The 17,495-nt window shown below is 37.3% G+C and overlaps 1 protein-coding gene across 4 annotated transcripts in view; it reads left to right on the top strand.

The window, feature by feature from the left end:
* The window catches only part of LOC145986628 (choline/ethanolamine kinase-like), a 139,898-nt gene that overhangs the window by 54,586 nt on the left and 67,817 nt on the right, over positions 1-17,495 (top strand). For all 4 annotated transcript variants that reach the window (XM_083120868.1, XM_083120867.1, XM_083120870.1 and 1 more), the window contains exon 2: positions 1,334-1,446. In XM_083120868.1, coding sequence (XP_082976994.1) covers positions 1,334-1,446 — 113 coding nt within the window. The remainder of the gene's footprint in view (positions 1-1,333; positions 1,447-17,495) is intronic.

A 17,495-nucleotide genomic window follows, 5' to 3' on the forward strand; every position in this document is an offset into this window, starting at 1 on the left:
GGAGCCCGCACTAACTTTACAACTTTTCTACGACTGCCACAGAAAGAGTTTGATTTCCATACATCCTAGCAGGTTATTGATTCAGAATCCTTCATTGGCATAGTATATGCGCGGATGCGAAATCACTCCAGATCGGTGGGGGAGGGGAGGAGCAGACACACACCACTGTGCGTATGGGTGTCATTAAATATAGAGTTAATTATTAAATAATTAAATTATAAAATATACAATATGTTATATGTAGTGTCCTTCATTCAAAATTCGATTGCAAATTGAAGATTTCAATATACTACTAATACTATGAACAGTGATTTGCATGACTAGAGGGAGGGGCAAAAATTAAAACATTAAGAAGATAATAGTTTCCGATATGAAATCCACATCTAAATGATATTACATGTTTTATTTATATACTTTGCGGTAGCTGACGAAAGACGATGAGAAATGGAGAAGAAATAACAAGTCGGACTAATTTCTGTGTTCTGGGGATTGCTGGCTTCAGTGTCCTTAGAGATGAGTCTGTTGTTCGTTCCTTGCGTGTGTTTTCGATATTGTACCAGTAAAGTAGATTCGACTTAAAAAATAATTGTTTATCTTTGTTGTTAGAACAAAAAATCTCCCCCTGGAAAAGTTCAATGGTTGGGTGGGGGGGGGGATTTTAGGACAAGATCGTTGGTGATGGTCCCCCCCTGTTCTCCCACGGGATTTCGTATCCTGGTATATGCAGTGGTTCGCCACGTCACATGGGATTCGTTTGCTTAGGAGTAATAGCATTCAACAGAAATTGATTTATACACTCAGGCATGTCGGCACTTAGGCTATTTCTGCCCGCGATACAACACGGGGAACAGATCGACTACTATAGAGCGACCACAAGGAAAAGAGCCTTCGGCCAAAAGTCTCCCCGCACCTTCCCCTCCATCGACTCAATTTGGGCCATAAGGAAGCCTTCTCCACTCTGCCCCTCCCCTCCACGCTGGAGTACGATGCACAGGAGTCGCAGGTCTGAGCAGGCTCTTTTGCCTGTGGTTCCACGACAAAACATTAGAGAAGTTTTGCATATTTTATCTTTATTTAAAGTACAATAGGTTCAACCTTTTCTCGTCCACAAATTTGAAAGGCTGGCCAGCTCTTGCTTCGGCACCACCCTACCTTGGAAGTAGCTCTTTCATAGCATGCTGGCAGCTTCTCATCATTTCAGTGTTTCTTGAAAACGTTCAACAACTCTGTAGGGTAACTGTTGTAGCCAAACTGCAATTGTACAAGTCGTGATTTAAAAATCACACCATTTATATATTTTTTCCTCGTGTAACCGTGCTCTCTTATCTTCCAGATGTCTGACCAGAACGCAGAGATGCGTGACAAGGCTTTTCGAATCTGCAGAGACTACCTGAATGGTGCTTGGAAGCAAATCAGCTCGGAAGAGATGGCGCTCAAGCGGATCAGGTGAGTAATGTGCTGACTTTTGTGTGGCTAAGCACTTGCAATTGTTCACACACTCATCAACATTGACTTAATATTTTCTCGTAAAGTGACAGTCATAAACCGGATCTGATTTTTAAATGTGATATAATATTGAAATGAAATTTAATGATTTGTCACGAAAATGATTTTAAACACCCTTTCTTTCCACTTACTACAACTCAGAACGGTTTCGGTAAATTTTATTGAACTTCGATAGGATGTCATACTTATAAAAACATGTAAATGTGTATTTAATGTTAACCTTCAATTAGTTGCATTTTTTTCTTTACTAATGGGTTGTGTGTGGTTTTGCAGTCATATCTTCATATACTGTACTTCTGAGGCTAAAAATTATCAAGGGGTGGGTCTCCTCAACATTATGTTCCTGACCACGTGAAACCAGAAGTATTTGACAGTAATAAGCTCGCACTGAATTGATTGATTGAATTTGAAATTGTGGGTGCGTCATCACTTAGGCTACTTTGTACCCATCCTATTATACGGGGTCCCTTACCAGAACTAAAACACGTGTCTGAGGGCTAAAATATTCTTACATGGGTTAAAAGTTGAGGCTGTAAAGCGTCACTCAACACATGTAAGGACAAAACACAGGACACACACAGCCCTACTGGCCCTAGGTCCAGACGCCAGAGCCTCGTTGTAAGCTCGCTGGAGTATTTACCAAATTACATAAATAAATATAAACTAACGAAAGTAGAGGGTATAACGCAACGCATTGTAGTAGAAAGTATACGCTAATGAGTGGGGTTAAACCGTTTACCACACCCTTCCTTATCGATTCGAATCATTTTGGTTTATTTCGGTACGGTAAGTACATCATTTTATGAAATAAAGCCATTGCAAAGATCACTTCGCGAATTTTGTTGTTTCTAGCAAAAACAGAGTGCAACGTGCACGAGACGAAGCACGTGGTGGTGAAATAGCTCTCCTCGCTTCCAATTAAGGAAGACCCTGAGACTCTTCTGGTAGGCGCTTTCTCACGACCTGCTTTTACCTTCCACCTCCACCACCGTGGCGCTGCAGCCAGTGACTCACGAACAAGCTATGCTCGTTTCAATTTGCAGTGGAATTGTGCTCGTGACAGTACTGTGAAGTTTTTTTTTTTCCAGTGCTAGTTGTAATTAAGTTTAGACAATATGTACGGTGTAATTCACATAAAATTCTCCTCGCAAATATTTCGGAAACGAAGCAAGATCTTGTTGTTAATTTGTTTTGGGTATATTATAATCATTCCATGAAAACTTTCGTTTTGAAAGTAGGGAATGGGAGAGAGAGAAACCTTAATAATGAAAATGTAATAGTGTGCACATAATTTATTTCAGAATAAACAAACTTGTACGAGGCTACACATAGAGCATTTATTAACATTTCCAGCTAGGGGTGTAAGGGGTGACCTTCCATGTAGTACACCCAAATGTCAACCTCACTTCCACGTTAGTACACCCTGGACTGAAGACTAACGAGGCTCTGGCGACTGGCCCCATGGCCAGTATAATTTTGTTTGTATTGTCCTGTTGTCCTTATGTGTGCTGAGTGCCCGTTTACAGCCTCAGCTTTTAACAGAAGTCAGAACTTTAAGCTTTTTAATTATGCAACGTTCGAGTTGTTCTTTGTAATGATAAGAGGCTGGCCCCCGTATAATGTGACGGGAGCAAAATAGCCTAAGTGCTGACGCTCCCACAATTTTAAAATCAAATTCAAATTCAAACAATTCCAGCTAGTTCGAACACAATAACAAAACTAACGTCTGTTAAAAAATATTGCCAATCTTCCTTCCACATACTACACCCTGAACTGAATTTTGCACACTAGCGAGGGTCTGGCGTCTGGACCCACAGACAGTATAATCCTGTGTGTTGTATCGCCCGTATACTTGTGATTAACCCTTTATCCGTCTCATGTTATTACTAATCATCCTCGTTTCCGCGATTAATCAAAAGTGGCAGCAAAGTAAAATTTTAAAAATCAAATGTGTTATAAAATTGAATTTTTTTCAAACGTGCATTAGGATGCGTTTGCTCAAAATGAGACTAGCAAAATACAGAAATTCAATACTGAAACTTGGAAAATAATATTTGGAAGATAAACCTTTTAAATCACTTTAACTACATACTCATATTATTGAATACAGATAACCTTCACAGTAAGTTGATTTTATCGGCAACTATCACAAACAAAATTGACTTATCCTGTGCATTTTTCGTGCATGCATTGCACCAGTGATGTGTCGACATATCTTTCTGTCCTCATCAACATCCATGTTCTTCAGGAGCTTTCTGGCCATCTCTTTGCCCTCTTCATTTGATTGCTTTCCGAAGAAGTGGTCGTATACTTTCCTCTTTTCCCTGACAGTGCACTTTTCTATGCAGTTGTTTTCTTCCTGGGCCAAAGGTGAAATGGGCGGAAATTGAATATAAGAAGGGTGCCACGTATATCACTGTAGGTGGCAGTTGACGAGGACACAGCCTCAGCTAAAACATTGGGACTGTTCATGAGAGAGCATATTCAATTTTTCAGTAAGAATAACACGGGACAGAAGGCCTAAAGGCCTTAGTCACTTCAGAAAGTGACTAGTTTTAATTACTCATTTTGAAAAGTCACTCGGTTATAGTTATCATTACTTCGACAGTATTTTATTCTAGAACTCAGCTTAGTGATAACTCGGAAGTTGAAGACCTATAAATTGTCAAAAAAAGACATAAAAAGACCTAAAAATATAAAAAAAGACATAAAAATGGAAAAAAGGACGTATAAATGCGATCCAGATTAATTAATAACTTCAGTTTTAATTACATATTTAATGTATCATATATGGTCGTATATCCGTGCTGAAAGCTTCAAAACAAGAGAAAGTTGCCATTTACAGCGCAACCTTCCAGACAAGGTACGGTTAAAGGACCTTGTACCTACCTGCTTCAGTCGTCCAAAAATGTTTTTCTCTCGTTTCAGGGATGGTTCAAATATATTTATTTATTTCTTTACTACAGAAAGGATGTTTAAGAGGTGATGGTGATGATCTGATGATGATTTGAATTGAGAGTGGGCAGTAAAAACGTAGTCGAAAGAAGGAGAAGTTGCAAAAAAAAGCCGTTAAGACCTAAAAAAAGGCTAAAAAAGACAAATAAAACCCACCTTTTTCTGGCCTACAATGACCCAAAATGAACATATATTATGTTGGGCCTCGTCTTCGGACACTAGGGGAAAAAATGATATTTCCTCAACTTCCAAGACCTAGTGATAACGTTGTCACCTTGTAATCAAGGAGTCCCTGGTTTGATGCCCGGTGGAAGTGCATAGTGGTTCGGATCTACTTTAAAATGTAGGCCCCGTCCCGATTAACTTATCTGTGCATAAAGTGTACTTACATATCTTTCAAAAGTTTTTTTTTCTAGATATGTAAAAATTCATACAATCAGTTTCATACATGAACAGCAAGTGAATGTTTTGTCTCCTCGGCTCTTCGTGCTTGAAACAGTAACTCTCGCCACACCCACCAACCAGAGGGGACTTTGTACCTTGCAGCAGCTGCAACTGCATGAGGAATTTCGCTTCGTCTGCAGACTGAGCACTTCGTCATTCAAAACCAACAGCAAAGCACTTTCTTTTAATAGTCTGCTGCATGTGTGACCAACGTTGCAAAACCAGGTGATTAGAAAGGAGCAAAATCGTATCTTATATGGAACTGAAAATCAGATTCTAAGAGCTTATTGTGGAATTCATAAAAAACTGTTTGCGTTTCGAACCTAGGTAATGTGATATAGAAGGTACCGAGACTAAGCCCCGCGACAGGTTAACCTTGCAGCAACTTTTCGCATATATAGACCCAAACGTGCGCGCAGAAAATAGTTCAGCTGCAATACTGCGGATTTTCTCACTGTCTGTGATATGAACAGCTCAGCGGTTAAGGCGAGACTGGCACGGGGATGCTGAGTGCCTCTCTAGAGTGGATTGATACATAAAACCTGCTGCAAACTTAACCTGTCGCGGGGCTTAGACAAGACGAGGCTAACTTCTTGAACGAGACCGCTTGTCTCTGTTTAGTCTTGATTTCTAAACTACAGCCTCGTATTTGTCTCGTAAGTCTCGAACTGGTCTCTGTCTTGTTAAACAACTAATGTAAAAAGTAATTATTAAAACAAACTTAAAACTTGCCCTGTAAGGGGTCCCGGGTTCGATACCTGGTTTAGGCAAATACTGTAGTTGTTTCGGCCCCACTTTTAGACTGTAGGTCCAGTCCCGTCCCGATTAGCTTTTCTGTGCATAAAGTAGACTTACAACCAAAACTGAACAATCAAACCAAAATATGCGTTCTTCATATTAAACAACATGTAAACATTATGAATATTGCCGACTTCCGCGACAGCGTGATCAGCCCGAGAACGCAGGTTTAAACCCTTCATAAGGCACGCATCCATTATGTTGTCCCATCATCACTTTCACTAGTTCATCATTCATCCTCAATGCCGCCAGTAACCAACGATGTAGAAAAGTGACAAAACTACAATATTTTTTGTATATTGTGGAAGTTGCATAGTAAAAGTCCCGGACAGAGAATCTCGGTCTCTTCTAGTGTTGGCGATATATAAAATACCGTCCAGGCGATATCAACTAGACCAGCGGTTCTCAAACTGGGGTACGCAATCAGCTCGGAGATTCTTCAACCACTCAAGAAACTGTATCAGGCTATGCAGGCACATCCTTCTCACTAGAAACTCTGAGGATTTACAATAAAAACTCCCAAAATTGTGCTTGACAGTTTGTGTACAAACTTATTTGTGTTCTTTACTTTTTTCAACAACTCGAGAAAAAATATGTGAAAATTAAAATTTTTATGTACTTCTTAGCACACACGTGTTTCACGTTTTTATTTTTGTAACTAAACAATCATAAATATTGTAAACGTAGGAACACCCAATAAAATAATAAACGTAGGATTCTAATGTTTATTTGATTACCATGTTTCCACATACAGCCAGAATGCCATTTTGCGCTATACAAAATACAGACCTCCAACATATAAAAAACGCTCCAGCAGGCAGTCAAAAAAATTCCCCAAAACCCATTATTCGGAGAAAACCTATGGTGGGTACATTAGACGTTTAGTTACGACTAAACTGTACAATGAGGAAATGTTTTGAGAACCGCTGAACCAGATCATCACGATATTTCAGCGATATACCGTCAGTCACGATACTTGGCGATATATCCTGGAGACGATATATCACCGATATCACGACATGGAAAAAATATCGTATCGTCTGTGACGATATCACGACATGGAAAAAATATCGTATCGTCTGTGACGATATTTTCTTGATATATCTAACTAACTCTCTAGCCTTCTTAAACCCGAAGGTTCATGGCTGCAGCAACACAGGCCTTCCATCTGTCCCTATCTTGAGCAAGATCTATATACTCTTTTCCATTCCTACCGATTTCCTTTAGGTCCATCTCAACGTTATCCCTCCATCTTCGTCTTGGCCTTACTACAGGCCTCATACCATCAGGTTTCCCCACAAGAATCCTGTAAACTCCTCTTTCCTCTCCCATTCGTGCCACATGGCCTGCCCACTAAGTCTTCTTGATTTAAATATTCTAATAATATCTGGACATGAATACAAATTATGTAGTTCTAAATTATTTAACCTTCTCCACTCACCTGTCTCCTCATCCCTTTTAGGTCCAAAGATTTTCCTAAGGATCTTATTTTCAAATACTCTCAGTTTATGTTCCTCTTTCAATGTAAGGGACCAAGTTTCACACCCATATAATACTACAGGCAAAATTACTGTTTTGTATATTTTAACTTTTAGTTTCTTAGATATTAAACGAGAATACAAAAGTTTATGAAGAGAGAAGTAACATGCATTTCCTGAATTAAGCCTACTTTTTATTTCCTCTTCAATATAATTTTCATTTGTTAATATTACTCCTAAGTATTTGAATTTGGAAACTGGTTCAAACTAGTTGTTATCAATAATTAGATTTTGATTATTATCTAACACTTGGTTTCGGCCTGTAAGCATATATTTAGTTTTCTCTTTGTTAACTTCCAAACCTATCTCTTTAGCAGTTTTGAAAAATATTTTAGCATTATTCTTAATTGTATTTATATCATCCCCTGCATATGCTAACAACTGAGTCACACCATTTAATTTTAGTCTTTCTTTAGTTTCTTTTACCTCCCTAACAGCATATTCTAAGGCAAAATTAAAGAGCAATGGAGATAATACATCTCCTTGTTTTAACCCATCATGAATTGTAAATTTTTCAAACACATTAATACCCACACGAATTTTACTTTCTGTTTCACTGGTGCATACTTTTATCATACTAACAAGCTTCTTAGGTATTCCAAACTCTACTAATATATTATATAATTTATCTCTTTTGACCGAATCATATGCTTTTTTGAAATCAATGAATAGCTGATGGACATTTTGATTATATTCCCACTTTTTTTCAAGTGCCTGTCTAATATGAAAAATTTGATCTGTAGTTGATATCGCGATATCAAATTTCCGATATCGTCTATCCCTAGTCTCTTCTCGATTTTACAGGCATCAATCTTGTTCTGGGTCTCGTCTCGAATGCTGGTCTCGTTAAGAGACTCGTCTCTAAACCGTCCTTTGCTCTAATAAAATTCAAGAATGTTTAAACATTCGTGGGAGTATAGGTCACCGTAAGTAGTTCTGAAGCTCCTAATAACACGATTTAACGAGAAACTAGGAAGTTTTGGTGAATTTTCCTGCCTGATCTTCGGACGTTAGGTGGTAAAAGTGCTAGATATGTCTCGACCCCAATAGAGCCACATTGACAACAGTGAACCTAGATACCACTTTGCAAAAATCACTGCAGGGTTCAAGACAACTTTTTCGTAATTGTTTTTTGTTTGCTGAAAACCATATGGAACAAAAGAACCTAACCTCGGTGTCATAAAAGCTTTGAGAGCCAAACTGCTTTTTGTTTGGATACGCGTGGTCAGTAAATAAGTTCCATCGCCGCTGTTTTCAAGTTTAAGAAGCAGGAGCCGCTCTATGCAGAGGCATGCAAGAGTTCCTCACCTGAAATCATCCATCCCGGGAATCGATGAACTAGCTCCCAGATTTTCCTCACGATGATGCGTCAAGACCGAAGTTTTCGAGCTCCCACCGTGCAGGATAACGTTAATCTTTCGACTATACTAGAGCCCTAACTATTACTTATATGATTGCCATTACTGCTCCGAGCGATGTAGCGTTAAAACCACAACATATTGTCTTTCATTAATCAGCCTTTCCAGTTTCATGACACATTAATATCTGTAAAAACTGTTCAAACATTAATACATCATCATCACACAAAAAAAATGCAAAAAAAAAAAAAAGATTTTGTTGGGAATAGCCAAAAAATAGTGTCTTGTTACTAAATGTTTGTAAATAGGTCTCAAACAAAATACTGTTCACCAGAATCAAATTCTTTTAGTAATCGTCAAAAGAAAATAGTTAAATGTAGTAAATGTTACCAAATTTTTTGATTGGGGTTTTACCAAAAGCTTAACCAAGCGTGTTTTTTTTGTTTTTTAATTTTTTTTAATAATAATAATAATTCTGTGGAATTAGAATACAACGTGTTTAGGGTTTAATTTTAGTAATATGTTTAACCTAAGAGTGTGTAACTAAAAATTTAATTTAATTGAAAGAGTTAACTGTAACCTCCGTGAGAAGCTGAAATTGGTGATTGGCATTTTAAGTGCATGTGAGTAATCCCTCTTGTGATACTATTGGTTGGCTAGGAATATTTCGGGGATGGCTTCAAGTCCGTTAATCTAATCCGCCCCTGAATATTCTAGCTGCACCATTAAAGTTTTATCAGTCAATTCCTGTTGTACAATTTTTACAGCATATTTTGATGTTACTGTTATATGGAAACATTTTCTGTTCAGATGGTAACCACCGCACAGATGTATGTATTGGAGTGTGAAATATCTAATATCTAGGAACAATAAATCACAAGATCAAAATCACGAAGTTGACATGTTTGTCTGATAACGAAGGCTGCCCCCATTAATATATCTTTGACCTCCTTCGTCCGTCCTGTTGGTTCTGGATTCGTCGAATTTTCAATGGCTAGTGTAATCAGCGCGAAAAACACTTACAAAATTAATCTGTTTGTTTCCTGTTATATCTTGCCGTGGAAGATCTTTGGACTCGACTTTTCAACCCAGATCGACACGAGTGACCGAGAGGCGATGGATACAGCAACGAGATAACATGTGTCATGTGTCAACCTCTTGTCTTTGGATTTTCTTTATTTTTTAGAGAAAGGGGAAGAGGTTAGAAAGTTGCGAAAATTAGTGGAATTAGTGCTCTACAAATGGATTATTGTTTTGAATCTTGTTTAAAGCGGTTCTAATTCAGGGGCCCCTTGGTTTGAAATCGCGTTAGGGGATTCATTTTTGCTTCAAACATGTAATTTAATTTTCACTAAAGGAGGATAATCGAGTAAAATAGGGGATACGTTAGGTACAAATTCATCTTGCATTAAAGTAGTATGATTTGACCTATTACTGGGTGGATAAAGTATGAACCCCCCTCAGGCAGATTTGACTACACTTAAAACTAGCTCAACATGCCCATATGAGCTTTTTGCTCAAGTGTGGAACCCTGTCTAATCCAAGATTTTTGTAAAAATGCCCTCGGGAATTTCCCGTGAAAGTATGACCCCCCTCAGATTGATTTGCCTACACTTATAAAAGGCACTTCTGTGAGATTGTTGTCCATAAATTTGTTAAAAATATGCCCCTCTTGATATTTTTTTCCGCTACACTTAAAACTAGGCCAAACGTATTAAAACACACACACACACACACACACACACACACACACACACACACAAATCACACTACTGAACCCAACTGATATTTTTTATTAAGTATAAAGTTTTGATTTGGACCCCAGGAAACCTTATATAATAAACAACAACAAAAATGCCAAATCAAAAATATTGTAATCAATGCAAAAAGAATATATCTAGCCCCAATTGGGCTAAGCATCAAAGGAATTGTAATCCAGACAAATGCAGAACTCCCACAAAAATATGCCCTAAATGCCATAGAAAATATAGCATGGAATACTTCACTTATAAACATAAAGGTACTTGCTCTGCACAGTCATCAACATTGCCCCCTCAACCATCTACATCTGGTCTGAAAAGGAAGCATGAAGCACCTGTTAATGCTAGAGCAGCAAAGCAGCCACGCTATGCACCACCTATCCATAGCAGTTTTAATGGCCAACTTGGGGATCACCGGTTTGTATCAGAGCAAAAATGTGATATTAAGAATTTTTTGAACAGTATAAATTCTGATGTGCAGGCAATTCTAAATGCACAAAATGGCTCTTATAAGCTGTCCCTCAAATTGTTTACACAATATAAGAAGCCAAATGGCACAAAATTTACACAGCCCCACATAACAGAAACTGTACCTATATATTCAAATGCAAATTCAGACAAAATAATAAGCAGTTTGATAGATCAATTGAATATTAAACACTCTGAATTTGCGGCAAAAGAGTCTGGATGGAGCCTATGCGGATCTCCACACAAGCTCTATGTTAATATTTCTGAATTCAGCCCATTACAAGGTTCCACATATGTGCCTTTACCTGCTAATATTAAAAACAAAAAAGCTGTGCTTAACATAGAAAATAATGATCAGAAATGCTTTCTGTGGTGTATTTTAGCTGCTTTGTATCCAGTTTCAGATAATCCAAAGAGAATAAGTTATTATAAACAGCATGAAAATGATTTTGATGAAGCAATGGAGGGTTTAGAATATCCAATGTCTGTTCAGAATATTGATAAATTTGAAAAAAAGGCCAGGGATATTAATGGTAAACAATTATCTATTAATGTATTTATTTGTTCTACTGGCCGTGGCAATTGCTTGATAGCACCTCTCAGAATCAGTACATTTGATGATGATTCTGCTGTTCCGATTGATCTGCTCTTAATTGAAGGGGATGATACACACCATTATACCATTATATCTTGAAGCTTTAGTGAGAACACAACTAGACAAATTCAATACAATATTCAAGTTGTGCAGAAGATGTTTAATTGTATTTGATGGTAGAAAAATGGTGAATGGTGTTTGTGAAAAGAATGCAGAAATTGCTAAAAACAAGTTAATTGAACATCTGAAATACTGTGGCAACCATAAACCTGTTCATATGCTTATGCCTAACCCAAATGAAAATGCCAAATTCAAAAAATTTGAAGCCTTGTTGGAACACCCAGAATATATAGTCTGATTTTGAATCAAATCTCAAACCTCTTGCATTCTGTAGCCCAGATCCTGATGAATCTTCAATTACACCATACCAGCTACATGAACCTTCTAGTTTTTGTTATGTGGTTGTACAGGATGGGGTTGTTAGTAAAGAAGATTTATACATGGGAGCAGATGCCATCAAAAAATTTGCAGATAGAATAGAAAATGAGTGCCATAACATAGCATCTAATGTCTTATTAAAATCAAAACCCATGTTGCCTTTAACAGAGAAACAGATTGAAGATTTCAACAATGCAGAAAAATGCCCGGTATGTGATTCTGAATTTTCAGATACAAATATCAAGGTGAAACACCATTCTCATACAGATGGTAAATTCAAAATGGCCCTGTGTAATAGCTGTAATATTAAGATCCAGAGACCAAAATTTGTCCCTATATTTTGCCATGGTGCATCCAATTATGATTTTCATCATTTGATCAGGTACGAGGGGTTTGACAAGCAGAATTTAAATATTTTAGCTGAAAATAATGAAAAATATATTGCCATTAGCAAAATAATTAAAGTTAATGGTGTTCCTATTCACTTAAGATTTCTTGATTCATACAGAATTTTATCGGCTAGCCTGGCTACACTGGCCACTCAATTATCTGATGATCAATTCAAAATCACATGTGCTTTGTTTCCAAATCAGGACCTGAAATTAATTAGGCGGAAGGGTGTATATCCATATGATTATGTTACAGATTTTTCTAAATTTGATGAGTGTTTCTGCCACCACAACAAGAGTTTTACAGCAAAATCAGAGGATCTGGAATCACTGATGAAGATTATCACCATGCCCAGTTGATGTGGAACAATTTAAAATGCCAGACATTTGGTGATTATCACAAGGCTTATTTAAAACTTGATGTGACCCTCCTAGCTGATCTGATCCAGGATCAAGATATGTATCTGTTTATGGAACAATGTATAAGAGGAGGCATGGTGCAATGTTCTCAGAGATATGCCAGAGCAAATAACAAATATATTCCTGATTATGATCCAGCACTGCCATCAAATTATATACTGTATGTAGATGCCAACAGCCTTTATGGTTATGCCATGATGAAAAAACTGCCATATGCAGGGCTTGAGTGGGTCGAAGATTTCAATATTGAAGATCTTAAGGATTTTAATGACAGTAACTATGGCCTGTTCTTAGAGGTTGATCTGACAATTCCTGCTGATTTACACAACACATTTTCTGATCTGCCCCCAATTCCTGAGGTTAAGTGTTCACCTGGCTCTAAACAGAAGAAATTGATGATGACTCTAGAGCCGAAACAGGATTATGTCATATATTACAAAAACCTCCAGTTCCTGATGAAACATGGTGTTCAAGTGACCAAAATTGGAAAAGTTTTGAGGTTCAGGCACTCAAGATGGTTGAAGCCATATATTGATACAAACACAGAGCTTCGAACATCTGCAATGAGCCAATTTGATAAGACCTTGTTTAAATTGATGGTCAATTCACTGTATGGCAAAACAATTGAAAATGTCAGAAAACATATTGATGTTAAAATAATTACTGACCCCAGCCGGAGCAAAAAATTGATTGCAAAGCCCAACTTCAATTATAGAAGAATTTATGATGAGAATATGGCACTTTTCAACATGAAAAAAAAACAAAGATTAAGTTTGATAAGCCTATTTATGTAGGGGCTGTGATATTGGAATTGGCCAAATTACACATGTTAAAATTGTATTATGATGTGTTGAAGTCTTTTTATAACGATCGTGTAAAACTGATGTACATGGACACAGATAGTTTTGTTCTTGATATTCAAACAGAAGATGTTTATCAAGATATAACACAGCCTGAATTGTTTAAATATTTTGATACCAGTGAACATACAGAGATTCAACGCCACAACAAAAAGGTGCCTGGCAAGTTAAAAGATGAGACACTTGGTGATGTTATTGTGGCATTTGCTGGGTTAAGGGCCAAGATGTACAGTTTTGAAACATGTAGTGGCGCTGTTGCCAAAAAGGCCAAGGGCATTGGCAGAGTGACTGTAGACAAAGAGCTTGAATTTGAAGATTACAAAAATTGTCTCAAATCATGTGGCACAATCAGAACATCAGAATCCAGAATTCAGAGTGTGGATCACTTGTTGGCTACAAATATTGTAAGAAAAGTGGCTCTGGACCCACATGATGATAAGAGATGCATTTTATCATGTGGCATAAATACTCTACCATGGGGTCATTGTGATTTGAAAAATGGCAAACAATGCCCAATTACAGAGCATGATTTGAAATAAATAAACATGCCTATGAACTTATTTGGGTTCAAAAAACAGGCTATTATGGACCTGCCAACACCACAACCCTCTTCTGATATAATATCTAAACTAAGTGCTTTGTTAATTATTCATCTGAACAGCATACTTACAGATGTTGATGATGAAACAGGTAAAATATTGTACATATTTAACAATAATTTAAATCATTACCAATTACCTGTAGGTGGTCAATTGCAATTTATTACAACCCCTGAGGGTAATGTCAAGATTTCAGTAGGGAGAAATATTTATAGAATTAAGCACTCAAACATGATTTCTGGCACTGTATATACTGTTTCTGCTGGTGACTGCTTATATATTGAGGTCCCGCGATCATATGACAAGCTTATACCTTTTTTTTTATAGAATTAAGAATCAGATATTCAATAATAAATAACCACTAAAACAAAATGCCTAATGATATATTTGGCCATACAAGGCATGAAGATCACAGTGATGAGATTCTGTTGCTTGATGTCAGAGTCAAGAAATTAAGAAGTGATTTACAAGCTTTACAAACCACACTGAATGCCAGTCTTCAACTAGAAATTACAAATTTCCAATCACAATTCATGGACCCTCTTCTTAAAATTGATTCTGAACTCAAATTATTGCTTCAGAAATATACTGATTTGGCCACATTAGATAATTTTCAAAGTTTAGAAGAAGCTGTAGCAGCTCTTCAAGCCAAATTTAAGACCCAGGCCACCAACTCTGAGCAATTGAAACAGCAATTGGAAGAGCAGATAAATAATGTCCAGACACAACTCCAAACAATTGTCAAAAGCATAAAATCACAAGAAGATTTTGATCTAGTGATTTCCACTCTAAAGGAACAGATTCAATCACTCCAGATACCTAATCTGGACCCCTTGAACAATGCCATAGCCGAGGTTAAAGAAAAAATTGAGACACTTGAAAATTTTATGAACAACTTGCCATCTTCTGATGCTTTGAGTGCAATAACTCGGAGTGTTGCCAACATTAAGCTGCAACTTGAAACATATGAAGATTTTGGAAAAATTCAAAGTACAATAACCCATCTTGAGGGTACAATAGCAGCAGTGCAAAGTGATTTGACAAATGTACAAGAATCTCTAGAATCCCGCCTGCCTGGTATTGTAGACACACTTGTCAGTGTCCAGCAACAGATCACAAAGCTTGAAAACCTCAACACTGAATCTGAGCTATCTCATTTTCATCACTTGATCGATGATATCCAAACAAAACTTGAAATTTTACAACAATCAACACCCACTCAGGCAGATATAGCCCTGCTCCAAAATGCTATGCAAAATGTGGCTGATGCTTCTGAATTAAATAATGTGAAATTGGCACTTGAATCTTTGCAAAATACTGTAACAAATCTGCCTACATCACAGGAACTTAAAAATATTAAGAGAGCAGTGAATCGCATATTGAAATCAGAAGATATCAAGAATATCCAGACAGAGATCAAACAACTTACTCAGACAGTGGCCACTCTACCAACTAATCAACATATTAATGAACTGCATGCCCTGTTTGAAGAAATCAGAAAACAGGTCCATGATCTTACTGCTCAAAATTCAAAATTGGCAGTTATTGAAAATTTGCAACAAATTGTAGCTAATATCAAGCAACAGCTAGGGACCATGGAATCCAATCAAGCAAATGCTCTGTCTGTTTTTGCCACCCAGCTTCAAGAGATTGTGCAACAATACAAGAAACTTGTTGTGGACATAAAAATCAAGCCAGGCCATGATGATGTTGTTAGGACCATCAATGAGCACCTTGAATCTGTAACAAGCAGATTGCTTACAGCAGAAAAAGAAATAACAGGCATAATCGAGAATCCTAAACATACAATAATTCTTGAATTGTACAGGATCCCCAACAAAGAATATGATTCACCATTTACACCAGGTGGCAAAATATATATGCTGTCCCCTGCACAATTTTATTACCAGTTTTTTGTTGGAGGCACACTGAGACCAATCAAGATCAAATATTGGCTTCAACCACAGGCACACCACTACCCCACCTTATCAATAACAAATGCTGACAACAAACAAAAAATCACCAGTGTAGAGTTAGAGGATTTTACAGACCCCAATACATTAGAAACATCTTATGCTGAAGATGATGGCTCTCTGGAATTTAATATACAAATAGGAGACAAACTGTATTTAGAAAATCCTGTAGTATCAGCTGCTGAACACCCCATAGTTGCAATATTCTTGTTTTCATATGATGTCTAGACAAATTATTGTTGATGAATTACACAGACAAGCCAGACATAATTATAAGAGACTGCCAGTAGTCACAAAAGGCATAGATGATTTATGGCAAAGCGACTTGATTGAGATGGCAAGTGGACAGCTGAAAAACTTAGACAAAATCAACAAGGGCTACAAGTATCTACTCACTGTAATAGACACATTTTCAAAATTTGCCTGGGCTGTGCCACTCAAATCCAAGACTGGAAAATGTGTTACAGAAGCCTTCAGGACAATCATCAATCAGAGTGGAAGATCACCGCGCTATTTGCAAACAGATAATGGCAAAGAATTTTATAATTCTGTGTTCCAACAATTTATTAAAAGCCAGTCGATACAACATTATTCGAGTTACAGTGATCTCAAAGCCTCAATTGTAGAGAGATTCAACAAAACCCTAAAAAATCTTATGTATAAACAATTTTCACTTCAAGGTAATATTAATGGCTTAATATTCTTCCAGAACTTCTACATAAATATAACAACTCGGTCCATTCCACAATCAACATGAAACCCTCTGAAGTAACTTCATCTGATGAGCAAAAATTGATCAGGACTGTTTATTATCCTAGATACCAGCCAACAACAAGAAAGGCCAAATACAAGGTGGGTGATCAAGTAAGAATCAGCAAATATAAGCACTTATTCAAAAGAGGCTTTACAAGAAACTGGAGCACTGAATTATTTACAGTGGTTCAAATTAAACCTGGGACCCGATACACATATATAATAAAAGACCACCGAGGAGAAATTCTCAAAGGCAGATTCTATGAAGAAGAACTCAGCAAAACTAAGCAGCGTGACACATATCTCATAGAAAAAATCATCCGCAGAAAAGGCAACAAGTTATTTGTCAAATGGCTAGGACTTCCAGAACACAGCTGGATCGATGCAGACAAAGTGATAATATGAGCACCTGGGATGTTATAAAGAGGCTGCCAGAACCTGAACAGCAGATTAAGAGAAATGGCAAGTTGCTGCCTGATAATATTAGATGTCTTATTGTTGGGCCAACAGCTTGTGGTAAAACTACACTAATGATTGATAATTTCTTATTGGCACCTAACTGGTTAGACTGGAAAAACAGGCACTTGTATGTCTTCTCTAAGAGCTTGGAACAATTAAAATATCAGCAGCTGATGAAGCTA

This window comes from Lepisma saccharinum, chromosome 4 (assembly GCF_977018435.1).
Source record: "Lepisma saccharinum chromosome 4, izLepSacc3.1, whole genome shotgun sequence".
Classification (NCBI taxonomy): domain Eukaryota; kingdom Metazoa; phylum Arthropoda; class Insecta; order Zygentoma; family Lepismatidae; genus Lepisma; species Lepisma saccharinum.